The 23,766-nt window shown below is 36.7% G+C and overlaps 2 protein-coding genes across 20 annotated transcripts in view; both read left to right on the plus strand.

Annotated features, from left to right (window-relative positions):
- Positions 1 to 15,863, plus strand: part of SGIP1 (SH3GL interacting endocytic adaptor 1) — a 219,875-nt gene extending 204,012 nt beyond the window's left edge. For all 19 annotated transcript variants that reach the window (XM_074380980.1, XM_074380981.1, XM_074380975.1 and 16 more), the window contains 6 exons: positions 466 to 621; positions 5,456 to 5,588; positions 10,555 to 10,757; positions 11,768 to 11,832; positions 12,371 to 12,535; positions 13,853 to 15,863. In XM_074380980.1, coding sequence (XP_074237081.1) covers positions 466 to 621; positions 5,456 to 5,588; positions 10,555 to 10,757; positions 11,768 to 11,832; positions 12,371 to 12,535; positions 13,853 to 13,875 — 745 coding nt within the window. In that variant the 3' untranslated portion in view covers positions 13,876 to 15,863. The remainder of the gene's footprint in view (positions 1 to 465; positions 622 to 5,455; positions 5,589 to 10,554; positions 10,758 to 11,767; positions 11,833 to 12,370; positions 12,536 to 13,852) is intronic.
- A 4,799-nt stretch (positions 15,864 to 20,662) lies between these two features.
- Positions 20,663 to 23,766, plus strand: part of DYNLT5 (dynein light chain Tctex-type family member 5) — a 30,012-nt gene continuing 26,908 nt past the window's right edge. The window contains exon 1 of the mRNA XM_003921448.3: positions 20,663 to 23,248. The gene's annotated coding sequence lies outside the window, so the exon portion shown is untranslated. The remainder of the gene's footprint in view (positions 23,249 to 23,766) is intronic.

Raw genomic sequence — 23,766 nt, forward strand, 5'->3', positions numbered from 1 at the left:
GTTCTTGCAGGAACATGGATGGAACTGGAGGTCATTATCCTTCACAAACCAACACAGAAACAGAGAAACAAACACCACACCACATGTTCTCACTTATAAGTAGGGGCTGAATAATGAGAACACGTGGACAGAAAGAGGGGAACAACAGAAACTGGGCCTACTTGAGGGAGGAGGATGGAAGAAAAGAAAGGTTCAGGAAAGAAAAAACCTATCAGATACTGCGCTTGGTACCCAGGTGACAAAATCATCTGTACACCAAACCCCCAAATCACGTTTGCTTAAATAACAAACCCGCCCGTGTACTCCTGAACTAAAATAGAAGTTAAAGTATTTTTAATGGAATTGTAAAAGCTATTTCGTCTATTCTGCTGTTTAACATTGCCTCATACATTTTTTTTCACAGTGGTTTTGATTCAGAGTATTGACATGGGTTTTCTCTCTTTTTCCTCTCTTTTGATATGCCAGATGTATCGTTAAGATTACTGGAGAAATGGTGTTGTCCTTTCCTGCTGGCATCACCAGACACTTTGCCAACAACCCATCCCCAGCTGCTCTGACTTTTCGGGTGATAAATTTCAGCAGGTTAGAACATGTCCTGCCAAACCCCCAACTTCTCTGCTGGTAAATATGATTTTGCATAAATTTTTCAGAGATATAGGTGTCTTAGTACTTTGTACTTAGATGAGGGATATATCTTATCAAGATAGTCGCACTGGAATGAAATTACCACCACTCAGATATATTTATAGATTCAGACCCAGAACTTTTACCAGCTACCAAAATTCATTGCAGGTGATTGTGTGTGTATGTGTAACTGCATACGCATATATGTATTTTAATGGCCGACTATCTCAAGTGGTTAGAGAGAATCAGAGTAAGAAAATCTGTATCGGCAACAGTTTATTCATTGTCTGCTTCACTTATTATCAACAGGCAGTGGATGACGATGGTGGGAAATTAGCCAAATAACAAGAATGAATTCCTTTCATTGTATGAGCATCTTTTTATTTTTATTTTATTTTATTTTATTTATTTATTTACTTTGAGATGGAGTCTTGTTCTATTGCGTAGGCTAGAGTGCAGTGGCACCATCTCAGCTTACTGCAACTTCCACCTTCCAGATTCAAGTGATTCTCCTGCCTGAGCCTCCCAAGTAGCTGGGATTACAGGTGCCTGCCACCACGCCTGGCTAATTTTTGTATTTTTAGTAGAGATGGGTTTCACCATGTTGGCAAGGCTGGTCTCAAACTCCTGACCTCAGGTGATCTGCCCACCTTAGCCTCACAAAGTGCTGGAATTACAGCCATAAGCCACTGTGCCTGGCCCTCTTTTTAAATCAATTGTGTGTGTATGTGTGTATTTAATAGTTAGAAAATGTGAAAAATTACATTTATGTAAACATATTTGCATAAGTTTCCTTTATGTCATACATGTAAGGTTCCATCAAAATAACAGCCATTACAATGAAATTGTATTAACTATTAAACCTGAATTTGATGTCTTTATTATGCATATGCACAGGCACAGTAACACAAACCCACATGCATGCATGCTGTGAAAACGATCAATTATACAAGTTAATTGTTTGCAGTGAATGAGCAGAAAGGAGTCTTCTTGACAGTTTCTCCATCAAGTCCTGATGTTCATCTACAAACCTCTAAGTGGTCACCTTTTTCTTTACTGCAATCCCCCTTGTCTAAGTGACCACGGCTTTTTCCCTGTACCATTGCAATCGTTTTCTCCTTCTCTCCTGAATCCAATCTTGCCCTCTCCAATACGTTTTAACAGCCAGGTGGTCTTTTATAAGTAAAGCAGGTCATCGTTGTTCGTAACTCCCTGGTGGCTTCACATTACATCTGTCCCAGAATCTAAACGTGGAGCCCTGAGTGGTTGACCTTGTCTACTTCTCTGTTCTCATCTCCCACCATCCTGCCTCAGAATCCTTTTAGCTCCAGCAAGACCTGCCAATCTCAGAAACAGGCTGAGTCCTTTCTCACAACAGGGCTTGGTAGCACTTGTTTTGCCTGGAATACTATTTCAACTTTCTTCACCTGACTCCAACGCATCCTTTAGTCTCAGCTCTACTCTGCCTCTCGGACTATCCCGTTCTCCTCCCCATATCTCCACTGACCAGCCCCAAACTATTAGCTTGGTGCAAAAGTAATTGTGGTTTCCAAACACCACATGTTCTCACTCATAGGCAGGTGTTGAACAATGAGAACACATGGGCACAGGGAGGGGAACATCATACACTGGGGTCTGCTGTGGGGTGGGGGGCTAGAGGAGGGACAGCAGAGGCGGAGTGGGGAGGTTGGAGAGGGATAACACTGGGAGAAACACCTGATGTAGGTGACAGGGCCACCATGGCATGTGTGTACCTATGCAACAATCCTGCAAGATCTGCACACATACCCCAGAACTTAATTTTAAAAGTACAATAATAATAATAAAAAGTACAATAAAAAAATTAAAAAGTAATTGTGGTTTCTACCATTACTTTTTTTTTTTTTTTTTTTTTTTTTCTGAGAAAGAGTCTCACTCTGTCACCCAAGTGATTCTCCTGCCTCAGCCCTCCAAGTAGCTGGGATTACAGGTGCCTGTCACCGTGCCCAGGTAGAGACAAGGTTTCACCATGTTGGCCAGGATCGTCTCTAACTCCTGATCTTAGATGATCCACCCGCCTCGGCCTCCCAAAGTGCTGGGATTACAGGCTTGAGCCACCATGCCCAGCCTTTACCATTACGTTTAAATGGCAAAAACTGCAATTACTTTTGCACCGCCTTGTTATTCTCTCAAAAGGTACCTGTTCTTTTCCTTTGTAGCACTTACTACAGTTAATAATGACATACCTATTTGTGTTTCTTCATTCATCCATCTTGCCCACAAGACTGTGCAAGCCGTGAGGGAATGGAACAAGTCTCTTAATTCAAATTATTGATTCAGCTTCTCTTTGTGTTTAGGTTGTGCACGTTCAGCCAGTTTAATTTTCAAGGTTTCTCCATCTGAAATTAGGAATTATGTGCGAATATCTTGCCAGTTTGTTTGTAAATCTGACTGGTGTGATAGTTACAGCTTTTGTTGCATTTTTAGGCAGTTACGTTGCCAAGTTCTTAGGCATATGTGCAAGAGTTATATACATATATTAACATATTGGTCTAATAAATAGAATCAAAATCACTCAAAATGGTTTTAACAAAATATTATATAGACCCTTGAATTATTATTTGCAAAAGTAAAAAAAAAAAAAAAAACAGAAATAAAATACTTCCCATTAATTTGGATCTTAAGAACTCTAAATACTTGATCCCTGTAACAGGGCTGTGATGAGTGACCATTTAGTCATCTATAGCCTCTTTAGTTATGCAGTGCAACCCACTGCCATGACCACCACAGCCATCCCCAGTTTTCAAAAGGCATTGTTGACCACACATTATTCTAGATTGCAGTATGAGCCTTTAGTGTCTATCATCAACCAATCCAATCGTTTCCTTGATGTTTACTGAAGAAGACTTCATATGTCACCGTGGCCCCTGGAAACATTTAGGTTTGCAATCCTTATGACAGGAGCCACATTGAAGTTTACATCTGCTTTTTTCTTATGAAAAAAAGTTTGCTTGTTACAAAAATATTTGGGAACAATTGTCAACTCCAGTATGACACCGAAGAATGCTCAAGGCTTCTTGAGCATTTAAGAATTTCATCTCTGTGTAAGCATTTGATTAGCAAAGCATTCTTGAATATTTATTAAAGCAGGTTCTCTAAGAAATTACCACAACCTATGGCAGCCTATTTTGTTATTAAACTCAGCAAATGCACTTCTGTAAAATAGTATTATATAATTGAGGGTTTCCCAATTATTCAAATCTACTTAGTATACAGTAATGACATGTTGCTGGATATTAATTCGGAACCTCTGTTTTGGCGTAGTGGGAAAGTGTGACCTGTACAACCAGCATGGGCTGGGATCAAGCTCTGTTTCTTATTCGCTGCATGACCTTAAGCAAGTCACTTAATTTCACCGACCCTCTGTTACTCTTATCTCCTGTCTGCTTGTGCAGCAACAGCTCTGGAAACTTGGGTAGCTTAGATGCTTTTCAATCTAAAAAACTCGGACAGCCCTTATCAGCATCCCCAGCTCAGCTGACCAGGGGCAAAGTCTTAAGCACCAGGTATATTTTCCACCCCCTTTTTCCATTCCCAGAGTCAAAGAGCTTTACCTTGTCCTCAATAACCTTCTATCCAGAGACAACAAAACCACACTGGTCACACTGAGACTTGGGCACCCTTTCCTAACAGACCAGTGACAGTTTTAAGGCCCTGGTGTTTTTTTTAACTCAACTTTCTTGATTTATGTGACTTCTGGAAGCTGAATCATAGCAACTTACTTTTGACCTGCTTTTTTCATGTTTTCACTGTATCAGCCTTCTCCCGTCTCAACCCCTAATTTTCTCTTTTTATAACAAGTTTGCTCATCTTTAAAAACAAAGACAATAATTCTCCCTTTGCAGGGTAGATTTTAATGAAATAGTTTATAATGCCTAGCATAATTTTTTAAGCACCTATTATATGCTATTGTACTATATAGGATATTCTGAAAGTGAAGTGTCAGCAAATGTGTTGTGTGACAAGTAACTGAATCACTTGGGGCCTCAGCTTCCTCATTATATGGGAAGTAAGTCAGATATTTGTATTCTCTTGCCTATTCTTTTTTATCATTGAGATGAGCATTTGCAAGATTGATTTGGTAAGTGGTCTGTATTCAGGCCTCTGAGCAAAGCTAAGACTCTCAGAGGGATATAAAACCCCTTAGCTTGTAAAGACTGCACTTTTCTTCTGTGTTATAATACCATTATTACTATCATTTAAACTCCAGGATCATCTTGTAAGTGAAGGGAAATCTTTGATGATTTAGATACTCATGGATGAACTATTATGTATGCTGAAAAGGTAGACTGGGAATTTTAGTATCACTCTTTTCTGCTTAGTTGGTGATAAAGATCATGTTTACATTTGGCCAAATATTTCACTGGATAATTTCTGAGGCACTACTACTCAAAGTAATTCAAAAGAAAATAAATGTATTCAGTTCCTTAATTGCATTAAGTGACTAATTTAGACAAAACTGGTGCTGTAGAAAGGACTATGAAGTTTGAGTTAACAAATAATTCACTCTTTAAAGCTCCCCGTCATCATTGTGTTTAGTGAATATTACTAGACACTCACTGAGATTGATAGCAAGACAATAGCTCCTCCCTGTGGATTAATCTACCATCACAATAGCATTCAGAACTGTATTTGCATGAAAACCACACTACTGTTAATAGACTCATAATAATCTCTACAAATAGTCAAAAGATGACTCTAGATATCAGACGACAGTTTGCCAAGCTGCTTCTTGTAGGGTTTTGATTTGTTATAAGATGCTACTCAATCATTTTTCTTCCCAAATGAACAGTGATAATACACAAAATGATGCCAATACCAAGGAATTCTGGGTAAACATGCCAAATTTGATGACTCACCTCAAGAAAGTGTCTGAACAAAAACCCCAGGCTACATATTATAACGTTGACATGCTCAAATATCAGGTAAGCCTATTTACATGGTACGGATTTCTTTCACATGACATATTTGTTTTCTAAAGTACCTACTATTGTTTTCTAAAGTACCTACTATTGAATAAAAGCAACTAAAGTAACACTTCTTTAACATTATTTAAAAGCTTTAATTCATTTTTTTAATGGAAACTTCAAAAGACAATTTGGGGACTACTGACAAAAAATATTCATACATATTCTTATTAGTTTAAGCTTACAAGTAAATTTTTTTATCACAAAATTAGAGAAATGTGCTACAAAAAAATGAAGTTGCAGAACATTATACCAATGAAGATTATAAGTTTATACTGATAAACCAGACAATTATAATTTTGTTAAGAACATTACTATACTAAAACCTCTTATTTTAAATGATTCAGTGTAAACAATCTGCTTTTGTTTTTCTAGTAAGATAGTCCTATGAAAGAATTCTAATAAAATCTAACATTTTTAAAAGTTCAATAATAAAATAATATTTGATAGATATAGTACAATATATGCAAACTTTATTTTAATATCTGGGATTGCCTTTACCTCAAATTATTGTTGATACAGTAAATAATCCTAATTCCTACCCGGACCCGGTAGCGCCTGAGTCTCTCATTGATTCCCAGCCACTTGACTGCCTATATTTTTGGGGGTTTTTTTGAGATGGAGTCTCACCCTGTCCCCCAGGCTGCAGTGCAGTGGCACAATCTCAGCTCACTGTAATGTCTGCCTCCCATGTTCAAGCGATTCTCCTGCCTCAGCCTCCTGAGTAGCTAGGATTACAGGTGTGCACCACCATGCCCAGCTAGTTTTTTGTATTTTTATTAGAGATGGGGTTTCACCATGTTAGCTATGCTGGTCTGGAACGCCTGGCCTCAGGTTATCTGCCCACCTCGACCTCCCAAAGTGCTGGGATTACAGGCATGAGCCACCACACCCACCAACTGCCTAGATTCTGTTACACTTTTTTTTTAATTGACAGGTACAATTATATGTCTGTATTAGGTACAACATGATATTTTGAATATATGTACATTGTAGAATGACTAAATTCAACTAATTAACATACGCATTACTTCACATAGTTATTTTTGTAATGAGAACACTTTACATTCACTCTCTTTAGCGTTCTTTAAGAAAGCAGTATATGATTATTAACTGTAGTCACCATATTACACAATTGATTTCTGGAATTTGTTCCTCCCATCTAACTGAAATTTTGTGTCCTTTGACCAACATCTCCCCAAACAAACCCCCACCCCCACCACTGCCACCACCTCAGCCTCTGGTAACTGCCATTCTACTCTAATTCTGTAAGATCAACTTTTATTTTTATTTTATTTTATTTAGTTAGTTTTTTTTTTTTTTTTTTAAGACGGAGTTTCACCATGATGGCCAGGCTGGTCTTGAACTCCTAACCTCAGGTGATCCACCCACCTCAGCCTCCCAGAGTGCTAGGATTACAGGCGTGAGCCACCGCGCCCGGCTTACTTAGTTTTTTGAGACAAAGTCTCACTCTGTTGCCCAAGCTGGAGTGCAGTGGCACAATCTTGCCTTATAGCAATCTCCACCACCCAGGTTCAAGCAATTCTCCTGCCTCAGCCTCCCATTTAGCTGGGATTACAGGCATGCATCACCATACCTGGCTAATTTTTGTATTTTCAGTAGAGACAGGCTTTCACCATGTTGGCCAGGCTGGCCTCGAACTCCTGGCCTCCGAAAGCGTCACTGTGCCCAGCCAAGATCAACTTTTAAATATTTCATATGAGAGTGAGATCGTGTGGTATGGGTCTTTCTGTGCCTGGATTATTACATTTACCTTATTTTTAATGCATTATAATTTTTTATTAAATATGTTCAGATTATTTTTCTTAAAATGAAGAAACTAATACGTTAATAAAAATCAGGATATCTCAAACTTGGCTGTATTTCTCAATCACCGAGGAACTTGTAATTAAATGCTGGTTCTGAATTGATGCTAGAAAGAAATATATATGTATATCTATAGTTAACTATAATAAATATTAATAACAGGTTATATGATTACATTATATAATTATATATAGTATAACATACTATATATAATTATGTTATACTATATATGATATATAAGTATGTTATACTATATATAATTATATAATGTAATTACATTAGGTATTATATTGTATGTTATAAATAAATATTATATAATATACAATATATTATGTGTTATAATGTATATTATATTATTATAAATTAATATTTAAATTATTTAAAGATAATATATTATTTATATATATTTATGTATGTGTGTACATATATACATATATACATATATACATATATATGTGGCGTTAGGGTCTAGCAGATATATATATATTAAATATACATATATTTTATTTTATTGGCTTAGAATGCAACCCAGGTATCTGTACTTTATACAAGTTCCTCAAGAGATTTTATGCATCCTATGCTTTGAAAAACATTTCTTTAAAATGTTGTAAGGATACCATTTTAAGTAAAATATCTATATAATGGTACATTTTCCAAAAATGCAAAAGATTATAATTTTTTATTGTGAGAATAGTATCTACTCTTTGAACATTACAGATAATACTAATATATAATATGGCATAAATTCATCACTTATAAATTAAAATATAATAGAAAACACATTTTATTTATCTTTTTCCCAAAATATTTAAATATGCTTAGTGAGAAATGAAAGGAAATAAGAAAGGAAAACTGTAAATGTGATTTTTTCCTCTGAATGAAAAGTTAAATTCCAAGGCAGAAGGCAAATTTCATGCATGGTTTGTATCCCCAAAGTATAGAAATAGGATGGCAGTTCTTCACCTTCGTGGACTCTAATTATATACACTGCGTGTACATTTTCACTTCAGATAAAATGTTTGTTTGAAATTTTAAAATCGGGTGGAGTTTTTTTTTTATTTCTCTGTTTGTTGTTAAGTAAATCTAGAAAGTAGATAGAATTCACCTATTGCAGTATGAGCTGTGTGTAAACTAAAGTATTAAAATGTAGGCAAGGTCTAGGATTATACCTGTAATCTCAGTACTTTGGTAGGCTGAGGCAGGAGGATCACTTGAGTCCAGGACTTTGAGACCAGCTTCGGCAACATAGGGAGACTCTATCTCTATTTTTTTTTTTAAATAAATAAATAAAGTGTAAGCAAGATACTGAATTCTAGAATTAAGTCAGCTTTCTACTGGCCACTGACCTTGGCTGCTTTATATCCTGGAACCTCAGTTTCCTCATCTAAGGGTAAAAATGACATCTACCTATTTTATAGGTTGCTATTAGAAGCTAACAGCCTAATATATTTCAAAGTACTTTATGAAACGTAAACAGTCCTAGACTTGCTGTTTTATTTTAACATGTGCTCTGAAGAATTCCTTTGCTGTTGCTTACCTGTCTTTTCGTTGTCGTTTTTCAACAATGCAAAGAATTGGATGGAGAAGCGCAACCAGCATTTTGTGGAATTGCCCTTAAACTGCAGCATGTTTAGTTTCTGGCCCCGTAGCATCCCCCCCAGAAATTGGAACAATCAAAAACACATTTTCATATACCCAAAAAGCACCTCCCCAGGTAGAGGAACTATAATCAGGTTGAGAACTGTCACTGAGGACAGAGTCCAGAAAATGGGGTTGGGGAGGGAGATTGCTCTGCTTTTGATCCGCTGTAGTTAATAGATTTTTAAATAAATGTTTGTCTGCAGAAAGCATTATGCTGCCAATAATATTTAAAGTTTAAAAACTATAATGGTTAACTAGTTTAAATTGTCATCAAAAGCCATATCTTTCATGTTATAAAAGAATTCATTTTGGGTCTTGTTTCTGCCACGACCACTCCTGCCTTGAAAGTTCAACCTGCCTTCAGGACCCTTCTCCGTGGCGACCATATGCACAAGCATTTCCTAAACAGCTGTTTATATCCTTCAAAATCAGAAAAGCTCATCATACTCCATGAATAAAAATCCAAGGGCATAGATAACACTCATCTCATCCCTGCAATGTACATGTACGTGTGAGAGGTGACTCTCTTGGAGACTTATTTTCCACGATAGTGAAAAATCGAGAAATTGTAACACTGTAAAATTTTCACTGTGGACCCAGAATTCACATCAATATTATTGCCTTTAGATAAATGTTTGTTTTTTCTTCAAACCTGGTGGGTTTTTGTTTTTTTTTTTTAAGTCAAGCTCACATTTGATTCTAATTAGTATTGACAGTAGGTTCTAGCACTGTAGCACTTTCAGCTAGCGGAATCCCAAAGGAAGTAAAGGAAGTAAATCCCTTTGGGATTTGCCGCAGTAAGGACTTGAAACCAGGTGTAAAAAAAGGAGTAATAATAATCTACGCTAGTCTAGCTCATTGGTTTGTTGTTGAAGAGCAAATATGGTAAGAATATTAAAGGTAACACTTAACCAAAATGTCATTCCTTAGTGTGTGCCAGGCGTCCTGCCGCGTGTTTCACCAAAAAACATCTCCTTCAATCTTCCTGACAACCCTGTGGGTAAATATTATTGTTATAATGCCCACTTAGCAGATGAGGAAAGAACAGAAGCTCAGAGAGGTTTAGGAACTTGTCCAAGATCACTTAGCTTGTAAGCGGAATGGCAGAATCAGAACCGACACCTACAACTGTCTAGCTTCTCGGCCTTAGCTCCTGGCCGGCCTGCTATCCCACCTCCTTAACTGACGTGAAGGGTATTGGAAACTCCAAAGTGCTACGGAGACTCTCGTAGCTGCATTCGTGTTTTCAGTCTGTAACGGTTTACCTGAAGTACCCAGCTCTGTCTCACAGCACCCTTCATGGTGCCTCTCACTCATGGTTGCTTGTGAGCGGCATAAAAAACATTATGACATTTTGACGTCTAAGAATATCCCTGTGGGCGAAAATCACAGCTTCTGGTTTTGTTTCAGATTATTGATCGAACCTTAAATATTCTCTTTCCTGTCATTTGGCAAGGTGTCTGCCCAGGGTATTCAGTCCACGCCTCTGAACCTGGCAGTGAATTGGCGATGTGAGCCTGCAAGCACTGACCTGCGCATAGATTACAAATACAACACAGATGCAATGACGACCGCCGTGGCCCTCAACAATGTGCAGTTCCTGGTCCCCATCGACGGAGGCGTAACCAAGCTCCAGGCAGTGCTCCCACCAGCAGTCTGGTATGATGCCTTCTATTCTCTCAACCCAGGGGGGGCTCCTCTGGGTCAAGGGGTCACAGACTTCTTAGCACTTGTGTTTCCTGTAGGAGGAGAGGACAGCAGTCCTGTGTATTGGGGTTCAGGGCAGAAAGTAGAAACCGCTGGTATCTATTTTAAGCAAAAACTAATTCAACAAGGACTTCAATGCTTGCCTAACGGTGTAAGTGGGAAAGGAACAGACTGGATCTCTAAACATGCCTCCCAGACCTCTGCCGAACTGGCCTGCCACAATCTGGAGAAAGAGAGAAATCAGAAGGCTCCCTGTAGAACCACTGAATTCAAGAAGCCAGAGCTGTAACTCTGATCCTATGACCAGCAAGGACCTATTGGCAACTCCTTAAGTGTTTCTTGGCCCCCCGCAAACCAGAGGCTAGAGTGGACTCTAGGACCTCATTTGTACCTAGGACTCTAACTGCAAAGGCCTCTGAGAAATGTAGTGTTTTATTTTCTAGCCTCTGAACCATAAAAGGCACACTAGAGAAGGTAAGGGTCTAGAAACTGAACAGATTCATTGTGCCTGTATCATCCGTTATAAAGGACTTGTTCTAGAAAGGGCATTTCATTTTTTTCCATATGACTGTCAGAAGCAAAAAGTCGAATGTGTTTTAAAGATGAATGTCAGCCGGATCATGACCCCAATTTTAATTACCTTAATTAATTGATTAACTAATACTCTCATCTATCTTCCCATGTATCTGTTTTAGCAGATGTATTTGAAAAAAATCATTTAACTCTACTTTGTCCTCTAAATGTACATCTCATGGTGTTCTAGCTAGTTACAATAAGGTCAAGGAAAAGAGAGATGTATGTATGTCTGGGAGGGGAGAGAGAGAGAGACAGAGAATTTTTAAATTGTAGTGAAACTTTTCAAGATCTTGTTTTAAAAATTAATACTATCCAGAAAGAAACATGGCATCCACTAAACAAAAATCCTTGCATATGCAAAAAATTTTCACCTAATTTGTTTTTAGGAATGCTGAACAACAAAGAATATTGTGGAAGATTCCTGATATCTCTCAGAAGTCCGAAAATGGAGGTAATGAAATCACGAGCTTATTTTATTTAACATGTAAAACTAAAATAGCTTTTAGGTATTTGCCAACTATTACCCAAAACATGTAGCACTAAAAACAAACAGAATATTTCACTCCATTTTTGCATTTATTTATTTCAATTAATAAAAGCAAAAAATTCTTCAGTGAATTCTCTTTTTCGTTTTCTACAGACTCCATATCAAACAAACTATTGCTCAGGCCTCTTAAGGAGTCATGTTTCCATCCTGTGTCAGATTCCACACTCCCGGATTAGATATTTTTCACTCTCCTCAGATATTAATTATAGATTGGAAATTACAAGGGCTTCCAAGTAGCACATCTTCCAATTTTGAGGTACCATCTAACAGAAGTAGACTGTTACCAGTGTGCAAATAGAGTTGCTCATAATATTCAGTGATAAATTTCATTTAATCACCATTTTGTCAATAAAGTCTGATTTTGTATGTTCTTTTGAATGCAATGTCCAAAATTACATCCAGAATATTATGTTGACTGTTACCTTGTAACACTTTTTTTTAGGGGTGGGTTCTTTGTTGGCAAGATTTCAGTTATCAGAAGGCCCAAGCAAACCTTCTCCATTAGTTGTGCAGTTCACAAGTGAAGGAAGCACCCTTTCTGGCTGTGACATTGAACTTGTTGGAGCAGGGTATCGATTTTCACTCATCAAGAAAAGGTTTGCTGCAGGTAAATGAGTATCTCGATTTTTTTCATTTGCAAAAATAATGCTGCCTTGACTACTCTTTCTTAAGAGGAATAGGTTGTGATTTTCTCATCTTTTTCCTCCACCTCTTTCCCACTTTCAACTACCATCCCAATTAGAAAACAAATCAATTATTGAATGAAATAGAAATAGGACAATGAACTAGAAATCCGAAGTCAGGAGGCTCTGGCTACTCATCCTAATGCTGTTTCTTAAGTGGGGCTAGCCAGTTGTTCCCATTATGTAGATGTGTATACACAGGTTAATGGAGTAAATCCTACCTTTATTATATTGACAAACGAGATAAATATTGTTTGTGGTTTGTTTTTTTTTTTTTTTTTTTTTTTTTTTGGAGACAAGAGTCTTGCTCTGTCGCCCAGACTGGAGTGCAGTGTTGCGATCTCGGCCCACTGCAATCTCCCCATCCCGGGTTCAAGCAATTCTCCTGCCTCGGCCTCCCGAGTAGCTGGGACTACTGGTGCACGCCACCATGCTGGCTAATTTTTTGTATTTTAGTAGAGATGGGATTTCACCATGTTGCCAGGCTGGTCTCCAACTCCTGAGCTCAGGTAATCTGCCCACCTTGGCCTCCCAAAGTGCTAGGATTGCAGGGCAGGTGTGAGCCATCGTGCCCAGCCTTGCCTTTTAATTTATTTCCCACCTGAAAACTTCTTGTTCTCTGACAAGGCTTCGTAGAGTTTAGAACGGGAGAATCTATTTTTTCACTTTGAGTTATTACAAACTCAAAGAATCTAGGTCACAGATCAAAACTTGTCACCCAAAAGCTGAATATGGCCATGAGACAGGTTTTAGTTAGCACAAAATATGGAGTTTTGTTTTGTTTTTTAATTGGGGGAGAGGAATTCTCTAATACTAGAGTGATTATACTTTTCAGTGATTTGCTGGAATAAATCCTGGTTTTTTAATGTTTATTGTACTGGTGTGATTATTGATTATACCCCTTTCACTCTAAAAAATGATTCAAGTTGGAAAATAAGTTATCTGAGCATCCTTTCTAAAGTAAGTTGGATTCTCACATCCAGAAATAAATCTCCCAATCTATTCTGGGCAAAACCCAAACCTCTGCAAACTGTTCTATGGAAATGTGAAAAGGGAACTAGCTGATCTGAAAAACTGAAAATTGATTGGGAAACTTTATGTATCTTTTATTCGTATTGTACCTCTAACATATGCAGTATCCGCTCCTAGGGGCAGGGAGGGAGGAATAGAAATGTTACCCATATAATAATTACACTATTGAACTAACGGGTAACCTGTCGACATGTTATTTTGTTTTGCAGGAAAATACTTGGCAGATAACTAATAAAATCTCATGCAAGGATTTGGAAGATTCATGTAATGGAGAACTGATATATGAGAAACAGGTTTTAATTTGGGTTTAATGAAAAGAAACCAATATCTGCACTTGGGACACAGCAGGTGGAAAGTCAATGACTTTCAGCTGTGATTTCCCTCACACAATACCCTGATGACCAGTCCTACAGTATTTACTTCTAGGTGTAATATTGTTAATGGTTTTAAAATGTAATTATTGTATTTGTAAATTGTACTCTCATTCCAGTAAGACAGTTAGACACTTGAGTTTTAGCATTTTACCATTCCTGAAATGGATGTAATTTAAACTGTGGTATGTAAATTTAATAGTAGTATTGTTGAATGGCACAATGCTTACAGAGGTAGATTGCATTTTGTCAATATATAAAATTTAAATATAATATTGATAGCTGTCATAAAGGGGGTGCCACATATTAAAGAAACTTAAGTGGAACCAGAAGAAAAAGAAACAAACTTACTTTTCTTCAATCCTTAGTATGTTTTACTCTAGTGCTAAATATAAATTCTATCTTCAAATGTTTAGTGGGTTAAATTGAGAAACTATTTCAGAAAAAAAAATTCTAAGGTTACAGCATATTCAAAAAAAAGCATTAGTTACCACTTTTTAAAGAGCTTTTTTTTCAAACTGCAAATTTCATAAAAATGCAAACTGTGTAAACAGGGCCTCTTATTTTTATAACTTGTGTAAAAAGGGAAAGCAATTCATATTTAAAGTTTAAGTATATTAAATTATAATCAAGAGTAAAGAAGATGTTGAAGTCTTAACTACTTGCCCCTCTCTACAGTTTAGCAAATGTGGAGATTGCTGAATAATCAGATGAAAATCAAAATTGTGGTTTTAAGATTTCAAGGCTTTCCATAGTTGAACTGGTTAACAACTTTTGCTCAATTACTCTGAATAGATGGTCTTACTCATCCAGTATGGAGGAATGATATCTTGCATCTTCCTCTTTACCCACAGGAACCAAAACACTGAGACTGAGAATTTAAAAAAAAAAAAAAAAAAGTCCCCTCTTTTAATCCAGGAGAGTTTTAATCATTGTTTATGTCATTTGAGAATGGAAAAATAAACTTTATAAATGAAATTCTATTCACATTACTGTGTGATAAATTTCCTTTTGGATGATTAGGATTCTTGTATAAAACTAAATATTTGGCGTTCTCAGAGAATCAAGAGGAGAGTTATCTAAAATGTATGTCATTTCATGGTTGCAAGGTATAATAAAAACTGCTATTATTCAATCTGGTCCCACGACATGAACATTTAGAAAGACGAACTTCTTCAGGAATGTCGGTTGTAAAACCTTCCCTCATTAAGCTCTGAAAATGATAGTCTTCCTTTAAGTCATAGGACTTATTTAAACATAAACCAATTTCTATTATAGGTTATGCTGTTAAATAACTATAATTATTAAGTTATTATTTTAAAATTAGTTGTTAACTTTCATTTTATATCCACTCAAATTTAACAAAGAATCTTTAGCCCCTTTACATTTTAGAATCAAATTAAATTTTTAAAGTCTTACTTCTAAAATGAGATTGTGACTGGCAGTTGTTTATAGTGAAACTTTTTAAATTAATCTTTGTACTCCTCTATGAGTGCTTGCTACCAAGAGAATGTTCAAAATGATTTGTTTTACCTTGGAAAAATTCTTCCTATTCAACAAACTCTCCGTTGGCTCCCTAAAGCAGTCTGGTGTTGAAGCTTCTTTGAACGAACGAATTAATATACTCCTTTTATGTAAAGGTATCCAATTTGATTTTGAAACCAAAATAGAAAATGCAAGATTTTAAATTCCGTGAAACATGGAATTTATGATGCTAAAACCAATGGAGAGTAAGCAGCAGAAAATTGAGAATTATCCAGCATATGAATATAACAATGTGTTTTTAAGTAATCAATTCATTTAAAAATTGAATATTAATATGAAGCATATTAAAAATGTGTACATATTACTGGTTCTCATGTCTTTGTATTTGTATTTTATTTTGTTTTATTTTATATAGCTCTAGAATGAATTAGTAATTAAACCCAGGGTTTTTTTCCCCAAAAAATAATTTTATTGATTTTTAAAAATGTAATTAAAAACAGAGATTACAGTAATCTCTAACATTATTCAAATGTTTCTAGGGACTAAATTAGAAACTATGAAGAAATCCTATGATCCCTTAATTGGTCTGTATGAAACAGAATGGGAGTCAGCAATTTCAAAATGATTAAACTTTGAATAACCAGAATCTCAATAGAAAATGTATCCCTTTACCTTTCAGAAAAGAGATCAAATAATAACACAATAAGCTGGTATCAGGGATTTGCATTTTGACATTTTGTTTTGTTAATTTGGTAGGTTATAATCTCCTGTTAACCTATATCCGCAGTACTGTAGAATAAGGATTCTTATCCTGAAAAATGATCCTACGCAATGGAAGAGTCTGTTATTAAAGACACATTAAGTCAGATTCATTTATTCATTTTATTCCCAAGTCAGAATAAAATAAACTACTATGTATTAAAATGACTTTTGGTACTAAGGGTTAAAACAAAAAGAAATGGTTCTAGTTAACCAGAACGCCATTTCCTGAATGTTATCATCTTTAAAAGGTTCTGGTTTAGCAAGATAAAAAGTATGAATGATGCTACTTTATTTTGGCAACATGGAAAGTATGTTCTTCTTTTCCAATAAAATCCATATTTTCATGAAATTTTTAAAAATAAATTTTTATTAATAATTATTCTGAATTTTATCATAATTGAAATTTGTAATTACTACGAATTAAATTTTTAATCATTTTTAAAGCTGTATTCTTCTCTACACCCACAGCCAAAATGAAAATTCACTGCATGGTATTTGGGAATATATTTCACCTGTAGAAGAAAAAATGTCCACAATTCAAAGGGTTTTGAGTTAATAGGAATCCCTCAGTCAAACTACATCATTTTTTTGTTTTATATATTCTTAATCAGCAAAGTGTTTGAGCCATAATCACACATATTTCCATTTCTAAAGCTCGCTTTAGAAAAGCAGATAACTATAATACATTGGCTGTACCACTAACTCCTGCTGTATGATATTGGACAAGTCACTGCCCTTTTCAGTTTCTCATCTTTAGCTGAGGAGTTGGGATTGCCAGTGGTATTCAAGCTTTTCTTAACAGCAGGACTTTTTTCCTAATAAAATTGTACATGGAATCCTGGTAGTCAAAACAGCTCAAAGCAAAGCAGGAGTTTCTCCAACAGTTTAAATCTGAGTTCCTGAGAGCATGGTTTAAACACCATAACAGCACACAATGATCTATCAAGTGTCTTCCAACTCTGAAGTTTCACAATTCTAACTTACATAGAGAAACCACCTTTTGAGGCTTTATAAGCAAACTTGTAAACTGATATACAATAAAAATTGACAGAGAGCTTACTGTATACCAGTCACTAGAGATATTAGCTCATTTAATCCTCTTATCAATCAAAAAATTGTAAGTACTCTTTTAATTCTTGTTTTACAAGTGATGACAATTGAGGCTTAAATCGAATAATTAATTTCCCCAAAATGACAGTGCAGCTGGAAGTAACCCAGTTATTCTCACTGCAGAGGAAACACCTTATTTGCTTTATCTACCCTGAACCAAAAAAATCTGTCTTATGTCACTATACATACTCCATTTGAATGCCAAGAGACAAGGCACCATGAAAAAACATTACCAAAATAAGGATAATTCCAATAACTAAGTTGTCAAAAAAGAATCAATGCTTCTCAAAGTATGATTTGTATCATCACTTATTAATGATTTTGGTTTGGTCACCACTATATCCTTAGAGCCTAGAATATTATAGGCATTTATCATCATGTGGGGTTACAGTGTTTAACTGTAAACACTCACTGTAACACCACACAAATTATACACAGTAGGCATCGATACATTTGTATTGAAGGCATAAACTTCTAGGGATGAGACTTGGGATTATACATTTTGATAAGTGCCCCAAATTTGAGAATCGCTGCTCTAGTGGATCTCTAAGGTCCTTCTTAGTTCTAACATTATATCAGATTTTAAGCATTAAATTCTAAGATGAAAACCATTTTTCTAGTCAGTTTTTCATTTAGTCCACTTAATTTCCTCTCATCTTTCCCTAGGAAAATCCCTATCTTTTTTGTAAAGTTATTCTCTTAAACCATCTCAGTTTAACAGAATAACAGAAATGCATTTTCTCATTTTCATATTTCTGTCCTTTTCTTCAGTGTCTTAAAAGACTTGAAGTAGTAGGGAGGTTGCAAGCTGTTATTTATTCAAATACAAAGTTTTAATAAATGTTTCCTTCCTTGCAAGGGACATTCAGATCTCTAACTTGTGAGTTGAATCTGTTTATTTTATAAGCTTTTGACTTTACAAACATGTAGTAGCCTCATTCTATTTTTTCTCAAAGTAACCACAGGCTATAAATTAAATTGAATGATACAGCAAAATATGCAGATACCTACTAAACAGATGAGTGTGTGTGTGTGTGAGTGTGAGTGTGTGTGTGAGTGTGTGTGTGTGTCAGCTTTTCCTTTTCCAAAAAAATATACATTTGAGCAAAATTCCATTCAGTCTAAATGTACTCATTTTGCCACATGGCCTTCTGATCAGCAATTTTTTAAAAATGGAAGCATGATATTATACTTAATATCAAACCAAGAGTGATCTCTAAATATAGCTTTGAAAGTTAATATAGGTAAATATGATGTGTCCATGCAATGAGTCTAATTAAATTGTTGATATGAATGAACAAATCAATCCAAGTTACATTGATTAAAGCGACTGTTCTGATGACCCATCTTTCCTACCCTTTCCTGTGTGCACTTTCCTCTTAAGGCTTTATTTTATTTTCCCTGCTCCTTTCGGCTTTTTTTCCCACATGGCCAACAGTATCTAAATGCCATTCTCTCACTTATGAATTAAATAGAATTAAATATGGCTACCATTATGTTACTTTTTGTCAGTGGAGTGTATGGAAGATGAGATAGGAGTACATTGCTTAAGTCTCTAAATATTAAAAACAGCAACAAAACACTTGCCTTTCTCTTGTGTCATTGCTTCAATGTTCTGTCAACATCCATCAAGCTGGAGTTGCACTATTATCATCTAATTAAGATCTAAATATCTGTCGTGAAGGCATGTCAAATGTAAAGTCTGTGGAGATGACCGTGGCAAACCGCTTGATTGGCCCTCACATTTAATATCTGATTTCTATCCTACATGGGTATGTCTATGAGGAAAAGACACCCATTTGTTGACATTGACCATGGATATAATAATTTATTCTCTAGGTTTAACTTCTAAAATTATTTGTCCTCTGATTTCTGACTGCCTCCTTCTATCCCTAGAGTAATAGCTTGCCTGTCTTAAATACATCTTTATCCTTGTAAAAAAAAAAAAAAAAAAAAAAAAGGTTTTCATGAAAACTATATTTTTTAATGTCCCATAATGTTTTAAAGAAAAGAAGTAAAGTGTATTTGGGCTATATTCACCAAATATTCCAGTATTTTACAAATCATGTTCTGGCAGATGTTCACTGTGGTCTGAAAAAAAAATGGTCCTGTACTATAATTCTCTCTACTCGGACATTAACAATAAATGTTAGTGTTTAATGAAGCTTAAGAAAGTTATTAATCAGGTGAAAACTTTTTTTTCTAAACACACCTGAAAAAACCTTTGGAAAAGTTTTCTTTTAACACTAGTTTATATATCCTTCAATAATTGCAAATAAAATAATGAGGAATGCTTAAAAAATGCTTCTGGAACTTTGTTTTAATTTTAAGGGAATTCCTGTTATTTCAAATGAATTGTTATCTATTTTAAATTTCATTAGTATCTTTTAGTGAATTTAACTTTATCATCTAAAATATTCAAAACAAAACAATAAAATTATTTTAATTGTTTTAGTATAAATTTCCAGGCTTGCACCTATGACCAGAATATTGGACCCCTATCTATTGAAGAGGTTGCCAATTCTTTGCAGTGTGGAATTAATGCTAGTGAATAATCTCCAGTAATGTTTTATTAAACAGCTTTAGCAAACTGAATCATGATAGATAAATGTTGATAGCATTTTTACATAAACTTGTCAGAAATTATATTAAAAATATTTTGGTGAAAGCTAAGAGCAGTGTACTCTTTAGCACAGATTTTGCAAGATTCTATACTCTTCTAATAAGCATGTCATTGTTTTATCTTATTTTGCTTTTCTTTGCTTTTCTTTGCCAATCAGTTGCTTTTATATCAAATCAACAATATTTCTTTTAAAACTTCCTGGGTAAATTGTTATCATATAGAAAAAAATCAAACTGAGTCACTTTACATTTATCTAAAGAATAGTTCAGTTTTTAATCTGTCCAGAGTTTATGAATCAGCCTGATAGGTCATAAGCCATTTATAATTTATAATTTTTAAATGTTCCATTGAATGAGTATATCATGCAAATGTTAATTTCATCTCACTCATTCAGTTTTATATTATTTTGATGACTTTTTTCTGGCAAAGTGAATGCTTGATGTTATTCATACACCATCACTTTAAGGTTTTTAAAATAATACAACAAGTAACTATCACAAAGACTACTGTCCCAAGATCCAAAGTCAGATTTTTTTTCTTCAAGTTGCTAGAATGATAATTCGTATAGCTGTGTTGATTTTTCAGGTCGGAATTTAATTCTTGCTTTATCAAATGGACATGCATGAAAGAGATTGACTCCTATCTAATTCATATTCTCTCTGCTCTCTCTCTCTCTCTCTCTCTCTCTCTCTCTTCTCTCTCTCTCTCCTCTTTGTCTAAGGGAATTGGAAATTGCTGCTGAACAATTTTTCTTGAAAAAGCCAAGTGCTGATATGATGATACGTTAATCTTATCTATGAGCAGAGCTTCACTGCAGGCCAAGCAGTAATGTATAAAAGCTGGCTTTTTAAGCCATTTCAACACTATTGTTTTCAATTAAAGAGAATTCTTGTTTGTTTTTCACTTGCATAGTCAAAGATCATATGAATTAAATGCTCAGATATTAATTTTCATTCCTACTAAATGGCAATGTAAGGCATTGACTTTTTAACTTGAACGATAAGAGAAACTAGGAATCTCAGAGATTTTGCTGTTTCTATAGATAATGAAATTCTGTTAATTAAGGAAAATGCTGTGTGTAGTTTGATTTGGTGGCAACCTTTGTTTAGAGTTCTCTTTGATCTATCATTAGAATCTCAATAATCTAGATTGATCTATTAGCAAACATAGACTAAATTTCTTTATAATCTTGTAATGACTACATAATTTCACAAAATTCTTTGGGCATAAAATATTTATGAAAAGAATTGTGAATAAAAATACTCAAGATACGTTTAAAATTTAATCAAAATGTTGATTAAATGCCCGGCCCTTTTCCTACACGTATATTTCAAAAGAGTAGACTTTATTCTGATAGCCATCACTGCTTAGTCTGTGATGGAAGCTTTACTGCTTCTATGCTGTGCTCAAGAGAAACCCAGCAGTGGAAGCAAAGGCTTGCTCCTTCACAGAATTGCAGCAAAGCTCTCTGCTGAACAATGGTGACAGGAAAGTGTGTAATTACCTTGTTGAAGATAATCATGAGACCGTCTTAACATTACTTGCCTCATAAGTTAGAAAAAGTATGGATATCACTTTTTGTAAATAGTAATTTTTATAAATGTTTTTTGTTCATAATTTTCCCAATCGCCTATTTCACAAAATCCTGAATATGCAATTATTTATTATGACACATTACTGCAATGAGGGCTCCCATTCCAGAACAAAGTTTAATTCTATATGTAAGTTGTTACTGAAATGTGATTTCTTTTTTCTGGAAAATAAATGAAAAATATAAAAATAAATGAATTGTGAATCTCTTTTACTGTCAGTCTCTTAAAATTTTACCCGCATTTCCAGAAAACTTCGTTCCATGTTTAGGGTAGGGATGATGGGCTTAAGGTCTGGCAAAGGTCAAAGGTTAGAGTCAGACAAATCTCAGCTCTGTGATTTCTATCGACCTGAGCATGTTACTCAACGATTCTCCATTTCCTTATCTTAAAAAAAAAATAGAGTAATGTCCCCTATGTCATAGTCACTGAACAGATTCAATGAGATAATGTTTATCAATCACGTAGCAGTTCCTACCTAGTTCATAGTAGATACTCAATCAACAATCCTTTCTTGTTCTTACCTTTCTATGAGTAGGGATTGGGGGCTGGAAAGTTGTATTGCTCTCCTTCTAGTGCTATCCTAACACTGTGCTCTACCGGAATCCCAATGTATTACTTTCAGCTAGTGCTAATTGCAGCAGGACACTCATCAAGAGCCACGCCCTCGGCTAGGTGCTCGGAGGCATCTTGTTCGGCTTCCAAGGATTGCCCACTACAGGAGGGTCCCTACAGTGTTTCTTTTGTTTGCTTTTGGTTTGGGGAGGCCCAGTGAGCTTAGGCTGGGGATAGTCGCTAAGGAAGAGGAAAGGCCCATTTATATCGGCAAGGTAGGTCCTCACCCCCAAACAGCATCCATTTCAAAGATTCTTGGGCATGAATAGGCTCTGAAGAGTCGTGCTAAGGAAAGTGAAGGAACCCAGCCCCGTTTGTAATACATTGATTGGAGTTAAGACCATGAGTTTCAGGGGCCCGGGCCATATATTTTTTTTAACATTTTAGAATCTCAATTTTCCATATCGTTTAAAGAGAGAACATTTCCTGTCTCGACAGAGTTGTTGGGACTACGAAATCCCAATGTTTGTCAGTATTTGGGGTATCTGGCCAATGTAAGCGCTTAATTACCTCCATTACCCACCGCCTGCACCTTGGAGCGGAAACCTGGAAAGCAGCGTCAGGGGTCGGGAAAAGGGCAGGGGCTGCTTGACTGTGCCTTTGCGTCTCGAATTTCCTGTCCTAGGAAACCGCAGCATTTCCCACTCCTGTCCCTAACCTCTGCAGGGAAAGGAACTTGATGAGGGGCCCTCGTGGTGCAATGCCTTTAGTCCCAAATGTCCTCCTCTCTGCAGAAGGAAGCAGTTCCCCTCCAGCTCGCCGCCGCCCCAGGACGCAGGCGCGGCTCAGGGCGACCCGCTCCGGGCAGTGAAGATGAGATCCTCTACATCTTTAGGGCGGCTCAGAGGGCCACTCAGCGGCCCAGTCCGGCCGGGGCGGGCCGAGGGCGCTGTTTGAGGTCACCCTGGAGACGGGCCGCAGAGCTCGCGGGGAGCGTGCAGGCGGCCGCAGGCTGGGTGAAGCCTGGGAAGCGGGGCCCCGCCGCGCGCAGCGTCCGCAGTGAACCAGCCGGAGGTCTGGGAGGCTCCGGGCGAAGCATCCCTGCGGCAGGTAAGGTCGCCCTCTCGGCAGCGCGTCTGGACCCCGACGGGAGGACAGGGGCAAGGGAGCGGCCCTTTGTTGAGAAATGGCAAGACTTGGTCCCGACCTCTCCGCCACCTATTCCTCCTTTTCCCAACAAGTAAGAAAAAATGGCCCCAAATTTGGGATCTGAAAGTAGGTCCCAGCTGTTCGTCCCCTGCCCCATTGCATGGCTGGGCCTCAAGAGGAATGGCCAAAGCAGAGCCGGCCAGCATGGTCATCCCCTGGCCCTGGGCAGTCTTCCTGTGGCGGGTGGCACCCATGAAGACCTCCTGGTCCCAACCCTGACCTTTCTTGGGGAGGGGGTGGCCTGCAGGGCAGCTTAGGAAACAGCTGAGGCTGAGATGGGTCTACGTGGCTTTGCAGCAAAACCTGAATGATCAGTTAGGCTGTGTTCAGGCTGTGTGTCTTTCCACACTCATAGACACACCCACGCTGAGACACACAAACGCAGACACACTCATACAGGCACCTGCACACAGAGATGC

Source organism: Saimiri boliviensis, chromosome 11, assembly GCF_048565385.1.
Source record: "Saimiri boliviensis isolate mSaiBol1 chromosome 11, mSaiBol1.pri, whole genome shotgun sequence".
Classification (NCBI taxonomy): Eukaryota; Metazoa; Chordata; class Mammalia; order Primates; family Cebidae; genus Saimiri; species Saimiri boliviensis.